This window comes from Eucyclogobius newberryi, unplaced genomic scaffold (genome assembly GCF_026437365.1).
Source record: "Eucyclogobius newberryi isolate DKJ021-1_F unplaced genomic scaffold, fEucNew1.0.hap1 SCAF_18, whole genome shotgun sequence".
In the NCBI taxonomy this organism is placed as follows: Eukaryota; Metazoa; Chordata; class Actinopteri; order Gobiiformes; family Gobiidae; genus Eucyclogobius; species Eucyclogobius newberryi.
In genome coordinates, this window is record NW_027315812.1 from 22,732,444 (window position 1) to 22,757,210 (window position 24,767).

The following is a 24,767-nucleotide window of genomic DNA, read 5'->3' on the forward strand; positions in this document are numbered from 1 at the left end:
AATTCACTTCCTGTTTGTGATTGATGACATCACAGTTGGAAATTACCCAGCAAAATCTGAGAAAAAACTAATCTAATGGCACCATTTTTTATTTGACAAATGAAAATATAGAAGAGCACCTGTATGTTTTTGAATTATGTTTAGAATGTCAAAAGAAAAGAGTTTATTTTGTGTAGTTAATGCATAAACTTTGACTGGAATGAATGTCTCTAGTGTGATGTCACTTCCTGTCATTTTCAACAGATTTTTCAACTTTTCTCCACAAATACCTACTTGATTGGTGTAACACTATGATTTATAAGTATAACAGGTATAAATACACTAAACAAAGTCAAAATTACAGAATCATGAAAACCGTCATAGGCACTTTTGCAGCTGAACATATTCTTTCAAATTAAAAGTGTCTAATCCTGTGACTGTCCCGTGTATCTACTGCTCCTTTTTGCTCACCACACAGTAGGTCTTATAGAGTCCTGTTTCAGTCTGTGTTTAGTCCTAGACCAAAGTAGAACATCTCCGTTTTGATCAATGACACATGAGGAAAACTCAGATCGATCACTATTTCTAAGAGCAGATATTTAATAAAGCATTTAGCGTCTTTCTCAGTTTGAAGACTTTAGTGGGCTGTTTCTCTGTAATTCTTGGGTCCTGAGTGTGAGAAGTGAAAGCAAGAGAGGATGAAGGACGGAGCAATCTCAATTGTCAACGTAATAAAAGGTTTAAGTTGCTGAAAGTGCCACAGTGGGTTAGTCCATTTCAGTCCAGATCCTGTACAGATCAACCTCGCACACTCATTTAGTGAAATAAAGTGTGGGTGTTGGATTGTAAACCGCAAAATTGATTTAAAACGGGTTTGTACTCGAAACGGGTCCATTGACTTCATGTAGAACTCTTAAGCCCCGCCTCTTCATCGTCACATGCTAATGTCATCTATGTGTTTTTATTTTTGAAAAGTGGCTACATGACATTTTAGAACTTTACATGTGTCACTCAGAGTCTTTCAAATAATCATAACTAAGTGCAGGGATGTGGGGAATACGATGATGCGGGGATAGGGGGTAGGTAAAAACAGGACTTTTCTGAGCAATCGAGCCTCAGTTGCAGGACAATGCAAGATTTCTCAAACACACTATCTATCTATCCATCTATTTATCCATCTATCTATCTATTTATGTATTTATTTTGGGGAGAGTGCATATTAATAGACATTTCTGTAAATGTGCCATAATTAGCCAATAAACATACAAACTATTAATTCAGATTTAAAGCAAACACAAGGCTGATGGACTGTCGTATGCGCGTGTCATTAATGAGAATAAACATATGAGATGATTTTAATTCGACATGACATAGCTTTTTTGAGGCCTCCTTATGTCTAACGGCTCGTCCTCCGTAGGTCTTCCCTGCAGCTGTCCAGACCACTTCATCCCTGTGTGTGCGGCTAACGGGCGCACCTACCCCAGCGCCTGTGTGGCCCGCTGCATGGGCTTCAAGGACCACCAGTTTGTGTTCGGACAGTGTCGGCTGTCTAACCCCTGTGCCAGCAAGCCCTGCCCCAGGAGCCAGAGGTAGAACATGCAACTGTGCAGTTTACAACATGCAGCACTAACACAACTTACACATGAAAATACACAAGAATTTACACACCTTTGGGCTGTAAATTAATCTATTGAACTATTATGTACTTTAGTCACCTGTAAAGAATGAAAAGTAAATGTGCTTTTTAAAATATATATATATTTCCTTCTTTTTCTTTTTTGTGTGTGCTCTATTCAATTTAGAAAAAAACAAAAAAACTGTCACTGAAAGAAATATAAACTTTCTTTTTTGTAGTTGTTTTATCTAAAATATAAACAAAAAAGTTATCAAGCTATTTTACATTTTTAATATTGACAAAGAACTTGGAGATTTCCAAAAAATGCTTTACACATTCATTACATTTGTTGTTATTTATTTTTTCATCTTTAAATTTCAAAATGTTTATTTAAAATGTTTTGGATTTAGAGTAACTGTGTGAATGTTACATCAGATTTATAATTTGAAGTGTGATTGTGAGAAAAAAAGCCCAAAATCTGGTATTTTCAAAGGGACAAGACCAAGATATCTACAAATCCTTTTATTTTGTCAACAACTGTTCACTGTTGTTGTTTTTTTGTTACACCTTTTTTGAACACTCATTATATTGAACCCATCTTAAAGTAGGACGGTGTTGTGCTGTGCTCAGGTGCGCGGCGCGGTTCCGTGTGTGCCTGAGCGACTCCGGGGCCTGTCCTCAGTTTGAGTGCGTGGGCCGGTCCTCTCCCTGTGACCGGAACACTGTGGAGCCCGTGTGTGACACCGAGGGCCTGGTGCACCCCAGTCTGTGCCACCTGCAGCAGGCCGGCAAGAGCCTCGCCTACACGGGACAGTGCCAGGTACAGCACCATTTCAGTTATGAAGGGCTTATCATAGCTCCAGATTTTCCTTTTGGCCGCCAACATTTAGCCTCAATAACTTCTGTCCTGTTCCACATTTAGTGTACCAAAATGTTTCTTTTATTCGCCAGTAAATCACATTTTTGTTAGACATAAAAGCAAATTTAACAAGTGCTTCCCGGTGGTGGAGTGGTTTAAGCAGCAGCACATATGCCAGGCTCCACAGGCCGCAGCATTTATATGTGAGTTATATTCCCGTCCTCCCTCCTCTCATCCCCATTTCAAGCTAAACTGTCCGGTCTAAAAAAGCCTTCGAAAACATAAATTAATAAGAAAAACTTATTATTTTAATGTAAAAAAGAAAGAAAAAAAGTTGTATTTCTTTGATTATCCCACAAATATGCGAGCGGTGAAATACTAAAATGTATTTTGTCATGTTTTAAGTGTTACTGAATACTTTCACATTGAGTTGAATAATATTATAGTGTAAAAATGTGACATAGGATAAAAACAACTTTATATTTTACAGCAGTTGTTCCCAAAGTAGGTGATGAGGATCGTTTTTGCAACTTTTAACTTTAAACTTTAAATGATTACAGCTGTTGCATGATTGTTTTGGGGGCCCCGGCCTAAAACGTTCGGTAACCTCTGTTTAAAGCACCAGGGGAATTCCATCTAAGACATGATTTAGTGTTCTGAACTCATGTTTTTGGTCCCGTTCGCTCAGATTAAAAGGTGGACTTGGAGCTAAAGCACATGGAAACCTCAGGAATGCACATTATCAGCGACTCCGCACATAAAACCAAAAAGATGTTCTATTAAATGACATTTTCCCTCCGTGTTGCTTCCCTCTTCTCTCCTGGCGCTTCAGGAGTCTTGCCGGGGCCCTCAGCAGATGTGTGGACATAACGGAGAGACGTACAGAACCGTGTGCGACGCCTTCTCCGACCGTGTGGCCGTGGACTACCCGGGCCCCTGTCACGCTGTGGGGCCCCTGTCCGACTCGGCCCCTGACTCCTCCTGCGCCTTGATCCGGTGTCCCCCCTTGTCCACCCCCGGCTGTCAGCCCGTCACTCCTCCAGGTCATTTCTCATCTTAATCATTGTGGAAAACGTTTATTAAAGGGGAGGTATCACACTTCTATTGGGTATTCATTGTTTTTCACTTTTCTTGAGTTGCCTCGTCCATGGGAAACGTGAAAAGATGTGAAAAGCGTTCCTTCTGGGTATCCAAATATGCATAAAACCACATCAGGCATGTTTCTGTTGAATGTTATAACATGGTAGAAAGCTCCAAAAAGTCCAATTTGCATAATTCACCCTTTAATTATGTGACGATTAATTATTTTGCTTTGAATTCATGACGTACTATTGTGATTTCAGGTACATTTATCAGTCGATTTCAGTTGTTTTTGAGTAGTAAATTATCAATGTTAGAGGCATGGAAGTGGAAATGTGTTCATTCCACTGACACAACATAAATCTCAGTCAAATAAGAAATAGATGACGTTTTATCAAAACTACTCAAATCAATATTCCACATTAAGAGAACATTTAATCTAACTTGTTGGTGTGATAATGTAACCTAAATGGAGTTATGTGTGTGTTATCTGTCCTCAGGAGCCTGCTGCCCCATCTGTGCCAGCATGCTCCAGATCCTGTGGAACAAGGAGCACATCAACACCTTCTCCAAGGTAACCACACCATTTATATATTATATATATATATATATATATATATTATATATATATATATATATATATATATATATATATATATATATATATATATATATATATATATATATATATATATATATACATACACACACTCACACAGGTAGTCTGCTGGGAGGGCACTTGGAGCTGTAGTCAATAAGATTAGGTTAAGCTTCCACACATTTACTAAACTGTACGTTGGATCAGAATGGTTTTATGCTTTAAATCCTAAATTAAGAAGTTAAATCTAGTTTAAGGAATGACAGAGGTGTCTGTGCGCTGGGCTCAGAGCAGGAGTGCTGCCCCCAGAGGTGGAGGGGGGCGCTTTAGAGGTGTCCCAGAGGAGGACAGGTTGTGTACTGTATGTGACTTATGTTGGATAGAAAATGAATTCCATTTCATGTTTTATTATCCTCTGTAATGATTTAAGGACTCATTTGTATAACACAATCCAACGGAAACATCCTGTTTTGGCGGCCTGAAGGTGAAATTATGTACTGGTTATTTGACAATTAAATGTTCTGTATGTCAACCTTTGTGGAGAAAGACCTGGACATTAAGGCAAAATACTTAGTATTAAAACATACGAAAACACAGCTTATTCATGTTATCTTTGGATACAGTTTGTTACACTGACATATTTCTTTCTTTATTCAAAGTCAATAGTGTCACACGAGCCCAAGTGGGCGGGACATGACACGTTAATAAAAACTTTCAGTTTCAGTTTACACAAATACAACTTAAACAAGGGACAAGTCCAGCCAAATACACGAAGGCCAGTGGATTATAGAGAATAGAGTTTTAAATACGGACCAGACTCGTTTCAGTAGATGTATTTACAAGTGATTACCACCAGAGGGAGCTGTCATCTTACACTGAACTGCTGAAAGGTTCCGTTGATTTGGTTTAGACAAACAAAACAAAAAGTTTATTTAGTTACTTTTCCCCACAAAATGTTAAATTAAGTTTGCTCCACTTTTCCAGATATGCTTTCATTTTGTTTCTCAAATTGATCATATTATCTTCTTCAATGTTTGAGTTCAATTGAATTACCAGATAGTTTTCTTTTCTCCAACCACCTAAAACCCAATACCAGATTTAAATAAAATTAACTAAATTACTACAAGCAGAGTTGGAATAGAGTTGGCTGTGTCAATACCAAACAGTTGTCTATGTTTATTTATTAATGATGTGCAATAGAACAAAGTTGTTTTTAAAGTATGAAACAAAATTCAACCTAAGTATAAAATGTTAAATAAATAATCAAATAAAAATGTAACTTCATAAATGTACAAAATAAAAAAGCTAATTCAAACACATAATTCAGTCTTAGCAACTTACAATACTAACATTTACATTTATTTGGAAAAGTCTAAATAATGTAATTTCTAATAATGCACTTTATTTAATATTATTATATACTCTTACAACACAATTTTTTATACAGATCCAGACGTTGTAAAAAATATTCATTAAATTCCAACTTTGTCTGTCTTATGTAATTTATTCAGTATCTAGTTTTATCCTGTTTTAGTATTTATTATTATTATTATAGATTTTTTTGACAGCCAAACGCAAACAGAAAGTGAAAGGACTCAAAGCTGGTTAAAAGCTGAATGAAGGGCAATTATTTGAGCGCTGGAAAAGGTCAGCTCAGCATAATGAGGACAATTAATTATGCAACATTGACATCTCCTTGTTTTTATGTGACATTTTCAAATCTCGCTCTGCACAAATAACACTGCTGCACTTACATCAACACAGAGCTGAACCCTGACCATCACTGCCCTAACACAGAGCTGAACCCTGACCATCACTGTCCCAACACAGAGCTGAACCCTGACCATCACTGTCCTAACACAGAGCTGAACCCTGACCATCACTGTCCCAACACAGAGCTGAACCCTGACCATCACTGCCCCAACACAGAGCTGAACCCTGACCATCACTGTCCCAACACAGAGCTGAACCCTGACCATCACTGCCCCAACACAGAGCTGAACCCTGACCACCACTGCCCCAACACAGAGCTGAACCCTGACCATCACTGCCCTAACACAGAGCTGAACCCTGACCATCACTGTCCCAACACAGAGCTGAACCCTGACCATCACTGTCCCAACACAGAGCTGAACCCTGACCATCACTGCCCTAACACAGAGCTGAACCCTGACCATCACTGTCCCAACACAGAGCTGAACCCTGACCATCACTGCCCCAACACAGAGCTGAACCCTGACCATCACTGCCCCAACACAGAGCTGAACCCTGACCATCACTGTCCCAACACAGAGCTGAACCCTGACCATCACTGCCCTAACACAGAGCTGAACCCTGACCATCACTGTCCCAACACAGAGCTGAACCCTGACCATCACTGCCCTAACACAGAGCTGAACCCTGACCATCACTGCCCCAACACAGAGCTGAACCCTGACCATCACTGTCCCAACACAGAGCTGAACCCTGACCACCACTGCCCCAACACAGAGCTGAACCCTGACCATCACTGTCCCAACACAGAGCTGAACCCTGACCACCACTGCCCCAACACAGAGCTGAACCCTGACCATCACTGTCCCAACACAGAGCTGAACCCTGACCATCACTGCCCCAACACAGAGCTGAACCCTGACCATCACTGCCCCAACACAGAGCTGAACCCTGACCATCACTGCCCCAACACAGAGCTGAACCCTGACCATCACTGTCCCAACACAGAGCTGAACCCTGACCATCACTGCCCCAACACAGAGCTGAACCCTGACCATCACTGCCCCAACACAGAGCTGAACCCTGACCATCACTGTCCCAACACAGAGCTGAACCCTGACCATCACTGTCCCAACACAGAGCTGAACCCTGACCATCACTGCCCTAACACAGAGCTGAACCCTGACCATCACTGTCCCAACACAGAGCTGAACCCTGACCATCACTGCCCTAACACAGAGCTGAACCCTGACCATCACTGCCCCAACACAGAGCTGAACCCTGACCATCACTGCCCCAACACAGAGCTGAACCCTGACCATCACTGTCCCAACACAGAGCTGAACCCTGACCATCACTGCCCTAACACAGAGCTGAACCCTGACCATCACTGTCCCAACACAGAGCTGAACCCTGACCATCACTGCCCCAACACAGAGCTGAACCCTGACCATCACTGCCCCAACACAGAGCTGAACCCTGACCATCACTGTCCCAACACAGAGCTGAACCCTGACCATCACTGCCCTAACACAGAGCTGAACCCTGACCATCACTGTCCCAACACAGAGCTGAACCCTGACCATCACTGCCCTAACACAGAGCTGAACCCTGACCATCACTGCCCCAACACAGAGCTGAACCCTGACCATCACTGTCCCAACACAGAGCTGAACCCTGACCACCACTGCCCCAACACAGAGCTGAACCCTGACCATCACTGTCCCAACACAGAGCTGAACCCTGACCACCACTGCCCCAACACAGAGCTGAACCCTGACCATCACTGTCCCAACACAGAGCTGAACCCTGACCATCACTGCCCCAACACAGAGCTGAACCCTGACCATCACTGCCCCAACACAGAGCTGAACCCTGACCATCACTGCCCCAACACAGAGCTGAACCCTGACCATCACTGTCCCAACACAGAGCTGAACCCTGACCATCACTGCCCCAACACAGAGCTGAACCCTGACCATCACTGCCCCAACACAGAGCTGAACCCTGACCATCACTGTCCCAACACAGAGCTGAACCCTGACCATCACTGTCCCAACACAGAGCTGAACCCTGACCATCACTGCCCTAACACAGAGCTGAACCCTGACCATCACTGCCCCAACACAGAGCTGAACCCTGACCACCACTGCCCCAACACAGAGCTGAACCCTGACCATCACTGCCCCAACACAGAGCTGAACCCTGACCATCACTGTCCCAACACAGAGCTGAACCCTGACCATCACTGTCCCAACACAGAGCTGAACCCTGACCATCACTGCCCCAACACAGAGCTGAACCCTGACCATCACTGCCCCAACACAGAGCTGAACCCTGACCATCACTGTCCCAACACAGAGCTGAACCCTGACCATCACTGCCCCAACACAGAGCTGAACCCTGACCATCACTGCCCCAACACAGAGCTGAACCCTGACCATCACTGCCCCAACACAGAGCTGAACCCTGACCATCACTGCCCCAACACAGAGCTGAACCCTGACCATCACTGTCCCAACACAGAGCTGAACCCTGACCACCACTGCCAAAATGTTCAAATCCACACAAAAAATCCTTCACACGAAGGACAAAAGCATCAAAAGCGACGATAAGTACAAGTGGCACAACAAGAACAACCACCTGAAGAGAGGATTATGATGCCAACACCAACTTCTGCTCCGAGATGGACCTGGACAAGGTTCAGATGAAGAAGTCAGAGGACGAGCGAGGAGCTCTGAAAGAAGAGCCTCTCTCAGGTCAGAAGCTGCAGAGACCTTCAGCCTGTGCAGTTTGTGAGAGAGAAGCCCAAACATCACAAAGGCCGATCACAATCAGCAAGATTTTGAAACGCATCAAATATTCCAAGAGCTGGAAAATGTAATGAGATCTCATCAGGAAGAACTTGGCGTTCGTGACCCCGATGTAGATGTAGCCTCATGTCTAATGTTTGATTTTGGTTTGAGGATATTCACCTCATCGTAAGGTCACATACTTGTCCAATGTGGAAAGAGACCGTTCTAAAACACTAAAGGTCAAACAAGTAGAAACATTCAGCTCTGATTGGTTGACAGTCAACAGTGGTAGAAAGGAACAAAAGTACTGAAGATACGTCTTTGTAACAGGTCTAAAAAGTAAAAAGTACATTTCTTTTCTGTTTGAGGCTGCCACAGATTGCTGAGGGTTTATTATTATTAGCACATTCTGAGCAGTACTGTTGAACAAAAATCAATTTGTTTTTTAATTAAGATTTCTACTTTTTTCACATTTTGTTCTGTTAGTGAGTGAAACAGTTCAAATGAGGCCAAAATAACAATATCTGATGCTTCTAAGTTGAGACAAATTGCACACTAAACGGATCAGACCTGCACAGATGAAACAAACACAATTTCAGGTTCTGTTTTAATTGCGAAAACAACAATACGACACGACTCAAATCTCAAGAAAGTCAATCAAGTATAATTTGGGACCTTTAATCTTAACTCTCAAATACTACTATAGCTCTCGAATCATATTTCACATTGGCCATTATAACCGTTTAAGAAGACTTTTTAAATGCTGTTTGAATACAATTTAATGCCACAATTTGATACAATCCTTTATTTTATTTTATCATTTTTTTGCTGTTGAAAATTGAATGCTGTTGAAAAATGTGTTGGATACAAAATATATGTGTTGATAAAAACATTAACCATAATCTATAAGTAATCTGTTGGATGCAAATCTACAATATTTTCTTATTTTAATGAATTATTGTTAGGTCTAGTCTGTAATAGATTATAATTGCTTATCCAAGACAGACATCTAACTGTCATATTCATAAAACATAAAATATGGAAACATTCTGACCCAAAAAATAATATTACTGCAATTAAACAAGGACAAAGAAAATGTAAGTTCATTGTACTTGAAATATAGATAGTGCAGCATCAGATGTAACATTTGACCCTGTGTAACAGTGTGTAACAGTGTGTAACAGCAGTGTGTAACAGTGTGTAACAGCGTGTAACAGCAGTGTGTAACAGTGTGTAACAGGCGTGTAACAGGCGTGTAACAGTGTGTAACGGCGTGTAAAAGCGTGTAACAGCGTGTAACTGTGTAACAGTGTGTAACAGCGTGTAACAGTGTGTAACAGCGTGTAACTGCGTGTAACAGCGTGTAACGGCGTGTAACAGCGTGTAACAGTGTGTAACAGCAGCGTGTCACAGGGTGTCACAGCGTGTAACAGCGTGTAACAGTGTGTAACAGTGTGTAACAGCAGCGTGTCACAGGGTGTCACAGCGTGTAACAGCGTGTAACAGTGTGTAACAGTGTGTAACAGGCGTGGAACAGTGTGTAACAGCGTGTAACAGTGTGTAACAGCGTGTAACAGCAGCGTGTAACAGTGTGTAACAGTGTGTAACAGGCGTGGAACAGTGTGTAACAGCGTGTAACAGTGTGTAACAGTGTGTAACAGTGTGTAACAGCGTGTAACAGTGTGTAACAGGCGTGGAACAGTGTGTAACAGGCGTGGAACAGTGTGTAACAGTGTGTAACAGTGTGTAACAGCGTGTAACAGCGTGTAACAGTGTGTAACAGGCGTGGAACAGTGTGTAACAGGCGTGGAACAGTGTGTAACAGTGTGTAACAGTGTGTAACAGTGTGTAACAGCGTGTAACAGTGTGTAACAGTGTGTAACAGTGTGTAACAGCGTGTGATGTGTTGTCAGCTGAAGCGGGAGGAGCCAGTGACCGTACAGGAAGTGCTCCGGGTGCTGCGGCTGCACGTGTCCGTGCCTCAGTGCGACGTGTTCGGTTATCTCAGCATCGACCACGTCCTGGTGGTGCTCGTCGCACCGGTGGAGCAGCAGCCCACGCCTCTGCAGGTAACGCACTCTGCAGGTGACACACTCTGCAGGTGACACACTCTGCAGGTGACACACTCTGCAGGTAACACACTCTGCAGGTAACACACTCTGCAGGTAACACACTCTGCAGGTAACACACTCTGCAGGTGACACACTCTGCAGGTACCACACTCTCCAGGTAACACACTCTGCAGGTAACACACTCTGCAGGTAACGCACTCTGCAGGTAACGCACTCTGCAGGTGACACACTCTGCAGGTGACGCACTCTGCAGGTAACGCACTCTGCAGGTGACACACTCTGCAGGTAACGCACTCTGCAGGTGACACACTCTGCAGGTGACGCACTCTGCAGGTAACACACTCTGCAGGTAAAGCACTCTGCAGGTAACACACTCTGCAGGTAACACACTCTGCAGGTAACGCACTCTGCAGGTGACACACTCTGCAGGTAACACACTCTGCAGGTAACACACTCTGCAGGTAACACACTCTGCAGGTAACACACTCTGCAGGTAACACACTCTGCAGGTCACGCACTCTGCAGGTAACAAACTCTGCAGGTCACGCACTCTGCAGGTAACACACTCTGCAGGTAACACACTCTGCAGGTGACACACTCTGCAGGTGACACACTCTGCAGGTAACACACTCTGCAGGTAACACACTCTGCAGGTACCACACTCTCCAGGTAACACACTCTGTAGGTAACACACTCTGCAGGTAACACACTCTGCAGGTGACACACTCTGCAGGTAACACACTCTGCAGGTGACACACTCTGGTCCATAGACTTGTTAGGCTGGGAGAGTGGAGCCTGAAATAGGGACAAGAGCAGACGAAGGGTTCAAAAGCACATTTTTGACATTCTACTTTAAAGAGGGCTTTTGAACAGGAAATCAATGCTTTATGAAGCCAACAATTTTCATCAATATTGCGGTTTACAATGAAAAATGTCAAATGAAAAACCACTAAGTTACAAAAATGTCTTTAAGTAATAAACGATGCCTCTTGAACCACATGATGGAAGAGATGGAGGAAGGACATTCAAGGACAAACGTTATTGACTTGTGCCTGAACTTGAGAAGATAGAGTTAGATGAGGCCGTGACTATGAAGAGATGAAGATGAAGTGAAAAGAGTGCATTATATGAATCACTTACGTTGAGAGGCGAAGTCGAGAGGCTTTGACAGGCTCACATCAAACGGCCGGTTACACGAGGTGAGGAATACATCTTCTGAGTTGAATACAGCTTCATCTTTATTAAATTCTGCATGTTTTCATTGTGTACCACAGCGTCTCTTTTGCCCGACGGCCTGACAGTTTCACGAAAAACCTTGTGTTCCGAGCCAATTACAAATGCATTCAGCCGCGTGAGTCGAGGACGCGTTAGTCAGAGGCTGCTCCAAAGGAAAAGTGTGGAAGAGTTTGCAGTTTGTTTGGAGACGCGCACAATGAATACTCAACAAGATGTACTTGCGAGCGAGCGAGGAGGCGGACGCATCTGTAAACTCTGAACGTCTTCACCACAATAACAGGGCTTTTAAATACTTCAGGAACTTCAATGTACAAACATGTTGTATATAATAACACTTCAAACTCAATGTCACCATGATGACAAACAAGGCTTTTTTTCATTTACAGCACAAAATAATAGTGCAATGCTCACATTTATATCAGATGGATAAGATATTCCTTTATTGTCCACACATGGGGAATTTCATTGTTGCAACACAGGTAGATACAGAGGAAAAGGACAGATAACTTATAGGAAGATTAAAAAAATACTCTTAATTGAAGAACTCTTATAAACAAAAACTCTTATAAACAAAAACTCTTACAAAGAAAAACTCTTACAAACTCTTATAAACAAAAACTCTTACAAAGAAAAACTCTTATAAACAAAAACTCTTATAAACTCTTCTAAACAAAAACTCTTATAAACTCTTATAAACAAAAACTCTTATAAACAAAAAATCTTATAAACAAAAACTCTTATAATAATAAGGGTTGTGCGACACCCTTAACATAATAGTTAAGAAATATCTCCCAGACCTTGGACCCCCTCACCAACCCGGGAATGCAAACGGCGGTGGGGGTGACGGTGGGGATGTAAACAAACTATCTCAATAATCACGTTTTCGATTCTAGCGGCGGTGAAAGACGACGGGGCCGCTCCTGACTATACAACCCGACTCCACAGTGTAGAAATAACGCACATAACATTAAGTAAACATTGTGTACTCGATGTGTAACACATTAGGTCATGATACGTCACTCGTCATGTAAATAAAATCATTATACATGTTCTGGAAATTTGCGTGAGTCGCACATGTAGCTTTAGTGTACTTAGAGCTCTCGGTTCTCCATCGTCTTCTTTTATGGAGGGAATAGCGCCAGTATTCAATAGTAAAGTAATAAACAAATTACGAGCTGCACCCACCCCCCGTCAGTTTGGAGATTCGAGGAAAGGATATAGTCTGTTCTATAGCTAAAAACTGCGGGAATCAATCAAAAAAACTCTCTGGGTACATATACGAAGCACAAATAGCAATGTAAGAAGGTTAAAAGCTCTCAAAAGTCGATTTTGCATGTTATGGGACCTTTAAGATTCCTCGCCTTTTGTGTCCGTGTGTAAAATATATCAGCTGTAGTAGAAAGTTCAGCTAACAGTAAGTCTGCAAGTATGCTAATAACGTTCATTAGCATAGCCGCGCAATTAACATGGCGGTTTAATGTATGAGCTAGCGTTAGCCAGCTGAAACAAAGTGCTCACTGAACAGACTGAAGTGACCAACAGGCTCTTTGTGACCATTAAGGAAGAATAATCCTTTGTTTTGAGACTTTTTGTTGGCGCAGCGAAGCCATGAATATGTGTGGAACATTCACAGCGACGCAATAACATCTCCACGGCAACTAACAAATGGTGGATGGAAAAGTTACAGTGTGTGTTCTCAGCACTGTGTGACGCCCCCTGCAGGCAAGTGCTGGGACTGAAGCATGCTTAAATGACTCAAGAGCCGAGAAGACAATTTCATCTCTGCACTTTTACTACTTTTATATTCTAGGTTGAGCTGCAACGATTTATCCTCTAATTGTGACTGACTTTAACAAATAACCGTTTTCATACTTAATAATGAATCATCGTAATTGTTATCTGGGCTATTCAGAGTCTAAAACACAAACAAAAAGACCTTTTCATGACAAAGACATTGGTATTATTCAATAAAAATGACAAAAATGAATAATCTATGTCTTATTTTGATCAATAATACACTTTATTATTAAATATCATCCATCTAGAAGCCTTCAATTATCTTTATTTGTTGTATAAAGTATTTAAAGGTAAAATAATTGTATATTTGTTTTGATGCAAATGTACATCATCGTTATTAGTGTTAAATCGTTTTTCTCATTATTCTCTGTAGTTAACAGTGATTTGCAGTTGTGGATGCACATATACGAATAACACAATCAAATGCTCTTGTGCAGTGCAGCGAACACAAACCTTTGGCAAATCCCTACGAAGTTGTTTACTCCATTAAAATTGTAGAACTCCAAAAAGGCTGCGTTTGACGAGCCGGACGAGGAGAAAAGGCAAAAAAAAAAAAAAAAAAATGAGAGAACGTTGTGTGCTCAAATGGTTTATGAAAGCATCCCTAAGACAAACACGCTTCCAAAAATACTCATAAACTCTACTACAGCTACTGAACGCAGGCAGGAGAGAGGCGCTTCTGCTGTTTCCAGGCAACCATTCTGCGTTCTGTTCGGACCAAATGAACTCTTCTCATCTGCAGCTCTGGACACGACGAGTTGAATTTTGTAACGTTGTATTAGGGGATTGTGATTTGGAAATAACTTTTGTAGCGTTTTCAGATCGTAAAAGACGTTCAAAGATGCAAAGTTCTGGATAAAGTCTCACTTAAAGCTGCTCTGTGTAACTTTTCTGTCCGCTTTGTCTCCAGCCAATTGAGTAAAAGATCTGGAGCGCGGTTACAGGTGCATTATGGAACCTTTCTGCTGGTGGAGGGTCCGCTAGCTTGCTCGTCACCATGGCGATGTTATCCCTTTCCCTTTCCGGACCTTTAAACCATGTTATAATTGTTTGCCCTCTTAGTCAACCACTTGAAGTTGTATTTAGAGTGATTCATGCGTGTTTGAGTAATCTGTATTCTCCAAGATGCCACTGCTTTCCATTTCACCGCTCTCCTGTCCCTACTTTATGCCATTTTAGTTCCTTAAACGGTGACACACGTAGGAAAAAAGCTCCCCGTGATCTCTACAATGACGTACCGTTTGCAACCCGGATTTGTTTCTTTTATTAATTCGTTTCGGACCAATTAAACTTGTCTTTTCATTGCCTAAAATACCTCGGAAAACATCTGCGTTCTTGCTGTGAGCGTGGACGCCTCGCCGCAGATCTGACCTGCAACTTGACCTGCTTTGTCTCCATGGCGATAGATAGGTTTAATGCCATACTGAGGAACATTCCAGGCAAACCAGTGATGCACCTTTAACTCGAAGCATTCTCCACATCTTTTGCTCGGATCTTTTGGAAGAAAACTCACCCAGACACAGGCAGAACATGCAAAACTCCTCACGGAAAACTCTGGAACTTGAGACCTTCTTGCTACGAGGCGAGAGTGCTACACCGCTGCCAGTATTTTTACAACATACTGCATAGATACATTTGATATTTGTACATGTTTAAATGTTGCACTTGGTCTGAGCGCTCTAGAATATTCTATAGGAGAAGACGGTGTGAGTGGAGTTTATTCTCAGAGCGCAGAGCTGTCATACACAAAGTTTTATTCCTCAGCCGCTGAAACAACCTTGTTTCTACATTCCAACCTCTCTCTCCCTTATTCGTCTTGGGATTCAAAAGAAGACAGGCTCTGGACTTCCGTTGTTCGTTGGTTGGTAGAGATTTACCTCGAACCCGGCGGTTGACAGTTTAGTACCTACTGTTGAGTTCATTCTATTCAACGTGAAAGGACAAATGAAGCCTGCGTAAATTCAGCCTGGAAGACCTAACTCCATCCATCTACATCAAGGCCACCATGGAAGGACCCCTCTCCCCAGCGCCATCATCGCACTCAAGCGGGCGCCCGCCTGTCCGTCTGTGAGAGTCAGATCCCTCCTTCACCATGGACTCTCCCAGGTTTCTGCGCTTTTCCCGGCCAAGAAGGAGGGTGAAAGGTCAGGGGGCGTCGCATCATGGCCCCGCACCTGCTCCTCATCCCCAATCAACGCTCCCAATCAGCGCCCAGGCGGTCGCATTTAAGCTAACCCTAACCCTAACCCTCGGCCGCTCAAACCGTACTGCGACCCACCACCTCCCCAGCTCCTCCTCTGCATTCCCCTCATCCTCTACCTTCTCTTCACATCTACCACCACCAGGCTCCAGGCTCCGGGGGGAGACATCTAATACAAATAGATCATGTAGTGCCCATGATCGCAACGTCTTCCGCCCGGGTCTGAGCGCCAAATAACTCTCGAATAAAGCTTGCCAAACAGTCCATTCTCGTGGTCTCTTTGTCTCTCCAGGGTGAATTCATTTAATACTCTACTCTTTGATCACAATAAGGAAATACTTTACCTACCTCTACTTACCATGTCCAGTAAGCCACGTTTTCTAAGATAAGAGAAGCTGTATTTGCCGGACTGTGGATGGTGTTGCAGTAAAGTACAATAAGTAAGTTGTACATGTGCCTGTACAATAGATACTGATGCAACCGACGCAACAGGCTCTACTGAAGAATTTAGATTGTAGTTATTATTTTTAGTTCTTATTGCTTAACAGTATTATTTTTTGTTTCAGATTTTTTATTAAATGAGATATACAGTATTATAACGCAAGTTGTTCATTGTAAACCACAAAACAGATCTCAAACGGTTTAATAATAGAAACAGGGCTATTAACGTTCAAAACTGCAAATCTGAGTTTCATGTACAAGTTTTTATATTTGAAAAGTGGCAACATGACATTTTAGAGTCCTACGTGTCACTTGGCGTCTTCATTCTTCTAATAATTGCAACAAAATACAGGAATGTGGGTGGGGATAGGGGGTAGGTGATAACAGGAATTTCTCATCTCTACAGTTGCAGGACAAAACGAGCTAACTTGAACATGCAGGAAACAATCTAAATGCAACTCTGAGTAAACTAATGATGAGAAGACACTGTTGTAACAAGGCTGATTCCACATGATAGAACTCCTTTAAAGCAGAACTAAGTAACATTTTGACCTTTATTGAACGTCTTTGTAAGTCCCTGTGATGGTTAAGTGTGTATTTTCGGGTCGTTTGAAGTGTCTGTCGTCGCCCCCTGCTGTCTCTGAGCGGAAAACCATCCGTGCAACATTAGCTGACATCGACCCGAAGAAAAACCCTGGCTTTTTTTAAATATTTGGCGATGTGAAATATTATAATATGTGATTATACTGTCTTATTATGATAAAGAAAGATTTATTTTTTATTTTCTGCGTCTGTATTTTCACAAGAGAGCTGCATGGGGAGCTCTATCGCAAGAGTTACTTAGTTCTGCTTTAAATCAATTCTGTGCAGCACTTTGGGAACAGTTTCTAGTGTAAACTCTATAACATGTACTACTTAAACTTGTCTAAACTTCTGACTTTCTCTCGTGTCCAGGTGGAGGCGTGCAGCAAAGAGGCGGAGAAGATCGACGCGCTCATAAACTACTCCAGCCCCACGCTCATGTCCCACGTCCCCCTGTCGGCCTTCCTGTCCTCACAACTGCAGACCTCCTGGATCCTGTCCTCCTCAGGGACCGCGGCCCGACCCCTGAGCCCCGGCCTGGGTCTGCTGCTGGGGCTGCTCCTGGGGGCCGCTCCCAACGTCCTACTTCTCTAGCATCTGCCGTCTCGGGCCCCGATCCAACTTTGATATGAAGACTGTCTCATTTGAGAAGAGGGAAGCCACGCACCGCACAAGAGGAATAATGAGCATACACGAGATAACTTAATCTGAATATTCACATTGATTTGAGTCGTTTTGACAAGATTAAATGTATTCAATTAAAAGTGCACTATTTCTGTTTGAGGGAGATGTTGTTGCCTTTGCAGGAATGATCCACAGTGTGTGATTAAACCAATAATACTGTGGATCACTTAATGCCTCACTCTCCAGCCCAGAAAGGCTTTATAGTGCACCTTTAATGTGCTTACATTTTTTAACATAACGTTTCAAGATATTTTTTCTTCTCTTACCAGTGGAGAAAGAAATGTGTACTTTAAAAAATACATATATCCATCCACTTGCATATAGCAGGTTCTGTGCACCGCAGCGCTGGCTAGCTCACTGTGTCCCACAGCGGGGTCTGCCCTATGTTCCCCGGGACCTGCCCCGTGTCTGGATATGCCACTATATTTTACGCTGTAAAAACATACATTTATGCATAACTATTGTGGATGTGGAACGGTATCTGTGGTTGAACCAGGAGCCTATTCTATAATTTGGTGAGATTCAATACAACAGGCCTACACTCAACAACATGCATGGGACCTTTTTAGATATGAGGTACCGTAGTTCCCCAGTTCATAGAAAAGGGGGAATATTGGTAATAATCTCAAAGCTATTATTAGGACATAAAATATAACATAAACAAGCAATTCAAATTTTAAGTTAAGACTACCCAATTGTTTGTAGTGTATAAGTTATGTAAATGACTTCAGTTTGTGGCATTATTTGTAAAATGTTCATGCCTCAAAATAGCATTAGCATTAGCATTGAGACACAAACAAATATTCACCTCATTAGTCTCACAGTCCACCGTCTGCTCCGGCATGATTTAGTGTTTTTTAGAACGACAAACACTGACGCTAACACTGAGCTAGCCGGATGTTGTCGTGCACAGAGCCCATTTAGCTTGAAATAACCAAATCATCTGAACGGTCAGAACTTTATTATCAATTTTTATTCCTTGCAGAGTCTCAGATCTGAGGAACAATATTGAACTAGCGTGACGTTTTTGTCCGTTGTCTCTCTCCGCCCTCGACAATCGTTCCTAAGGTGCCTCCTGCGTTATAGCAATCAGAAGCTAATGCCAGAGCAGTATTCTATTTAAATGAAGGCTAGCGTCCTGTGCCTGGCGTCGTGCGCGCGCTCCAGAACGCTCCTCCGTTCACTTTAGGTCACTTTGGTACAGCAGACGTCCACTCAGAGGCTATTCATATACGGCACATGTCAAAATGCAGAAAGTCGATAAAGGAAAACGCAAAATGACCTCTTGTAACATTATATAAGTACTGGATAAAGTCTCTATTTAACGTATTCAATGAGTTAAAACACAAACTGGCTAAAATGACGTTTGGTTGTAATTAGCAGAGTAATTAAACCTGAAAAAGTATAGTTTATCACTTTTCTGTCAAATATAGGCTATTGAATCTATTATTTAATTCATTTCACATCATATTTTTTAAGGATACAAGTGCAGACAAATGCCTGAGGGCAAAAAAGGAAAAAAAATAATTAAAAATAAATTTAATATTACTTGGACAAGCTTGGCAGGCCGGATTGAAAGGCCGTAGTTTACCCACCCCTGGTTTATAGACTCATTTACAGACTAAATGTGGTTTTAGATATATAAGTACAAGTATATTAGCTAAACTTAATTGTTTTTTTGCCAATAAATTCCATGGTTAGTGCTTCCGTCTGCTTTAACAAAGTGTCCTGTGATCTGAAGCCACAGCGCCACCATGAGGCCAGAGCAGGACCTGTGAATGCACATTTCTGTCGTGTTTATGTGGCAGATTACACAGTGTTTGGTCCGAGCGTTGAGCCTCCACCTCTGCCGTGTGGGTGCCTTGCTCATGGGCGTCTCGTGAGCTGCAGCTTTGCCCCGGCCAGTATAAGCGTCAGTAAAAGGGAGACTTCTGTTCTGTGGAAGGTCTTAAGCCATCTGAACTTTTGAAAGACAATCAGCCTGTGGTCGTTTTCTCTGAGGAAATGACCATGTCTTGTATGAAGTCAAATGAAAATGCAATATATGTGTGGGTAAATGTCTCTGTGTTTGTTTTTAGGGCTGCATGATATCATAATGTGTGAGATAAATTGCCATAAGAATGTGGACGTGTAAAATGTGAGATGTGTTTACATTTGGATTTGACAGAATAAGTTTTAATGCTGCTGAGTTACATCTCTTGAGAAGCTGCAGTGCCACAAAAAAACTAACGTGTGAGGTCAAAAATGGTGAATTGAACCGCACAATTTGTTATTATAGACTATGTCAAAATCTCGTCCTCATGAACCCAGTATTATGTCTCGTCTCACCCCTAATAACTATGTACTATTCAAATATGTGAAAGTACTTCTTAAACAGTAAGCTCAGTTAATGTATAAGACAATTGTGAATATCTATATTTACTCATCCAAAATAGACAATTTAAAGGTGCGTTCACACTTGTCATTTAGTGCTAAATTGAGCCCATTTTTGTCCTGATTTGGACTTGGTTTGGTCTTTTTCTAGTCCAAGTTTAGTCCTGATCTAGTCCAAGTTTAGTTTCGGGTTTAGTCCTGGTTTAGTCCCAATTTTGATGTGGTAAACTAAACTAAAACTGAATCAAGAAACTCACTAAAACATTTTAAACACACATTTCCACATTATTTTGCACTAAATTTAATACAAATCTGCTTTAAACTTGGACTTTACTTGGCACTAAACTTGTAATAAACCAGAGCTAAATCTGATCTAAGTGTGAACCCTTCATCTATGACATAAATATTGCTATAGCTTTGCAATGACAATAACAGTGGATCTATTGTGCAGCCCTAATTTGATTTTGAATGCCTTTGTCCAGGTGGAAATAGCTTTTATTGCATGACAATTTCAGAGTTGTGAATGTACGTATCAGTGTTACTGCACAGGCAGCTGCAGCAGGAGCAACACTCCAACAGTATTTGAACTCACAGTATTTTCTATTTGTTTACATTGTGTTTTTATACTTTATGTTGAAGCTCTAGAGTATTTTCAAACCAGCAACTCTTCCATCACTTTTTATAGCAGTTGCACCGATGTGGAAGAGACCAAACCAGTATTAGTGTGTGGAAATGCCCTTTTTGGTCACAATTGTGTTATTTTTAAAGTTGAAATAGGCAATGCAAGTTTATCATTTCATGTTTAACTGAAATAAGTGTACTTTTAGAATTTATATTGCTTTGTAAAGGTTTTAGAATGAACTGTACAAACTCATGATTATTTATAGTCACAGCAACAGCCACAAATTGCCTACTCCAGCTTTAAGTAGATGTATTTTTTAAGATTTGATTTCAATATATGACGACGTGTACACACTTTATCATTTAAATGTTTATGAATAATTTATAATATTTTGTTTCATATGTAGCTTGTGTTTGCATGTATATACAGGATGAAAGAATTATGGGAAATATATGCTGACATTCCACCATGAAGATACCGTGTCTATAAAAGTACAGTCATGGAAGTATAGACAGCATTTAAAGGTGCACTGTGTAACCTTTCTGTCTGTATAGAGATGTTGCTGCTTTGCCTTGAATGTCCCACAGTATGGCATTAAACTTTATGGAGATGAGCAGATAAGCATGTTTTAAAGCTGTTTTTAAAGGGGACATAATATGCTTTTTTCACACACTTTGTATTAAATGATACCATAAGTAGATCATAACTTAACATATTGTTTTTTGTATGTAAACTACAGTATTAAACATGTAAATATATTCATAACAGAAATGTAGAAATGTCACCGCGACAAGCAGCGGATTGTCATGAAAAATGACTATGTGACATTTTAGAACTTCATGTGTCACTCTTGAGTTTGAATTTGTCAAATAATCGCATCTAAGTGCAGGAATGTGGGTGAGGATAGGGGGTAGGTGAAAACAGGACTTTTCTGAGCGCTCGAGCTTCAGTTGCAGGACAAAACAGGATTAACTCAAACATGCAGGAATCACGCACAACTAACTAATGATGAGGAAACACTGTTGTAACAAGGTTAAAAGCTAATTCAAGTTTATTTTGCATGATATGTCCCCTTTAAGTCATTCATATTTAATACCAGCCTATGTAACATACCAGGCAATGCAACAACATCTCCATGGAGAGCAAGCAGGTGGTATACGCCCCCACACCAGAAATGTGACATAGTGCACCTTTAAGTCCAGCCATGTTCCAAATGTTTCATGTTTTATGTCATTGTTTCAAGTGTGTTTGGCAGAATATTTCAGAGACATTATTATTCATATTTGTCGGATTGTATATGATGGACTGCACATGCTCAGTTGTACTCCAAAATGTGGGATATCATTTTGCCACAATGGTCACTATGGCAACTCTCTCAGGCTTAAACAGATGAATAATCGCAACCAAATTATAACAAATATTTATAACCTTTTTTACTTAACTTTTTTTTAATGTCAAAATACTCGGTCGGAGTCGGGATTCGAACTCACGACACTGCGTTAAACCTTTATATAATACATTTATTCAAGTGCAGGTGTTTTTTAGTGCTCAAAAACACCTTGAAAAACATGTCGCCTCTCCACAGAGCTGACCTGTAAGCAAAAACATCACCACGGAGACACATGGTGACCAACTCTAGCAGAAAGGTTACACATGGCACCTGTAATATATTGCATTGGAGAAGTATTGTGATTTCATATGAAGACCTATTGATTGTTCTTATTTTGTTTTAACATAACAAACACAATATACCGGTAATATAATATCTAAAATATATCATTATTACGTATTTACAAATCTTATTAATGGCGTGATGGATCATTTTTAACTTGTATCCTGGATTTTTAGCCCATTTTTGGCCCACATTGGCGACAGCATTGCAGCCTCATTAATATGCATAACATGAGAGTATCAGTGTGCGTATTATATGTCATTTTTTTATACCCAGCTTTTTTTTAAATAGCCCACATTGTTTTGTCATCTATAATGCAAACTTGACTATCAGGATTATAGCTTGTATGCAAGTGCCTTAAATGTAAAGAAGTCCAATTAAAAGGTACATATTTCTTTCAATAAATTCAAGAATATGATTGTTGTGTGAGAAATATTATGTCAAATCATCAATTCAAAAGTGTCCTTATGCAGTATACCTTTATGTATTGGTGGAATAAGTCCTCTTTTTTTTAAATTCAATTGAATGCCGTGTTCATTTCCAAAGTAAAATGTATTTAATAAAGATTTTCAGAATTAGTCCAATGATTAGTGTATCATTTGCTAGCACAATGATATTTATTTATTTAAGTTAACATTTTATACTTCTTGACAATAATACAATAATGAGGGGACATAAGTTTCTTGAGTGCTTGTTTATACGAGCTTTGAGGAGGTCGTGCTTAACTTGTGATGCAATAAGTAACATGAGAAAATATCAATAAATGCATAAAAAGCTTCACTGCATCAGGACTCAAATGATGACTGAATCTAAACTGAGCAAACCTTGATCTGACAGTTTGAATCATTTCCATGTTTAAATGTTCCGTCAAAAACTTTTCTCCCTTAAGGATCATTTCAGCTGCTGAAGGGAAATGATTCCTAATTGAAAAATACATGTTTCATACACTGTTTCAGACTTCATGTCAGTCGTGATCGCTGCAGATGAAACCTGCTCCATCGCACACTGGAGCACAGATGTGTCACGTACGTGTGTGTGTCACGTACGTGTGTGTGTCACGTACATGTGTGTGTCACGTACGTGTGTGTCACGTACATGTGTGTGTCACGTACATGTGTGTGTCACGTACGTGTGTGTGTCACGTACGTGTGTGTGTCACGTACATGTGTGTGTCACGTACGTGTGTGTCACGTACATGTGTGTAACGTACATGTGTGTGTCACGTACATGTGTGTGTCACGTACATGTGTGTGTCACGTACATGTGTGTGTCACGTACATGTGTGTCACGTACATGTGTGTGTCACGTACATGTGTGTGTCACGTACATGTGTGTGTCACGTACATGTGTGTGTCACGTACATGTGTGTCACGTACATGTGTGTGTCACGTACATGTGTGTGTCACGTACATGTGTGTCACGTACATGTGTGTGTCACGTACGTGTGTGTGTCACGTACGTGTGTGTCACGTACATGTGTGTAACGTACATGTGTGTGTCACGTACATGTGTGTGTCACGTACATGTGTGTAACGTACATGTGTGTGTCACGTACATGTGTGTCACGTACATGTGTGTGTCACGTACATGTGTGTAACGTACATGTGTGTGTCACGTACATGTGTGTGTCACGTACATGTGTGTGTCACGTACATGTGTGTGTCACGTACATGTGTGTAACGTACATGTGTGTGTCACGTACATGTGTGTCACGTACATGTGTGTGTCACGTACATGTGTGTAACGTACATGTGTGTGTCACGTACATGTGTGTGTCACGTACATGTGTGTGTCACGTACATGTGTGTAACGTACATGTGTGTGTCACGTACATGTGTGTCACGTACATGTGTGTGTCACGTACGTGTGTGTCACGTACGTGTGTGTGTCACGTACATGTGTGTAACGTACATGTGTGTAACGTACATGTGTGTGTCACGTACATGTGTGTAACGTACATGTGTGTCACGTACATGTGTGTGTCACGTACATGTGTGTGTCACGTACATGTGTGTGTCACGTACATGTGTGTAACGTACATGTGTGTGTCACGTACGTGTGTGTAACGTACATGTGTGTGTCACGTACGTGTGTGTCACGTACATGTGTGTAACGTACATGTGTGTGTCACGTACGTGTGTGTCACGTACATGTGTGTCACGTACATGTGTGTAACGTACATGTGTGTGTCACGTACGTGTGTGTCACGTACATGTGTGTAACGTACATGTGTGTGTCACGTACGTGTGTGTCACGTACATGTGTGTAACGTACATGTGTGTGTCACGTACATGTGTGTGTCACGTACATGTGTGTCACGTACATGTGTGTGTCACGTACGTGTGTGTCACGTACATGTGTGTAACGTACATGTGTGTGTCACGTACATCTGTGTGTCACGTACATCTGTGTGTCACGTACATGTGTGTGTCACGTACATCTGTGTGTC

The 24,767-nt window shown here is 41.4% G+C and overlaps 1 protein-coding gene across 1 annotated transcript in view; it reads left to right on the forward strand.

The window, feature by feature from the left end:
- reck (reversion-inducing-cysteine-rich protein with kazal motifs) overlaps positions 1 to 22,750 on the forward strand; it is a 61,694-nt gene extending 38,944 nt beyond the window's left edge. Inside the window, exons 16-21 of the mRNA XM_072451131.1 lie at positions 1,397 to 1,568; positions 2,225 to 2,414; positions 3,286 to 3,496; positions 4,034 to 4,107; positions 10,553 to 10,708; positions 17,340 to 22,750. Of these exons, the coding sequence (XP_072307232.1) occupies positions 1,397 to 1,568; positions 2,225 to 2,414; positions 3,286 to 3,496; positions 4,034 to 4,107; positions 10,553 to 10,708; positions 17,340 to 17,561 (1,025 nt within the window). The 3' untranslated portion in view covers positions 17,562 to 22,750. The remainder of the gene's footprint in view (positions 1 to 1,396; positions 1,569 to 2,224; positions 2,415 to 3,285; positions 3,497 to 4,033; positions 4,108 to 10,552; positions 10,709 to 17,339) is intronic.
- The last annotated feature ends 2,017 nt before the right edge of the window (positions 22,751 to 24,767 follow it).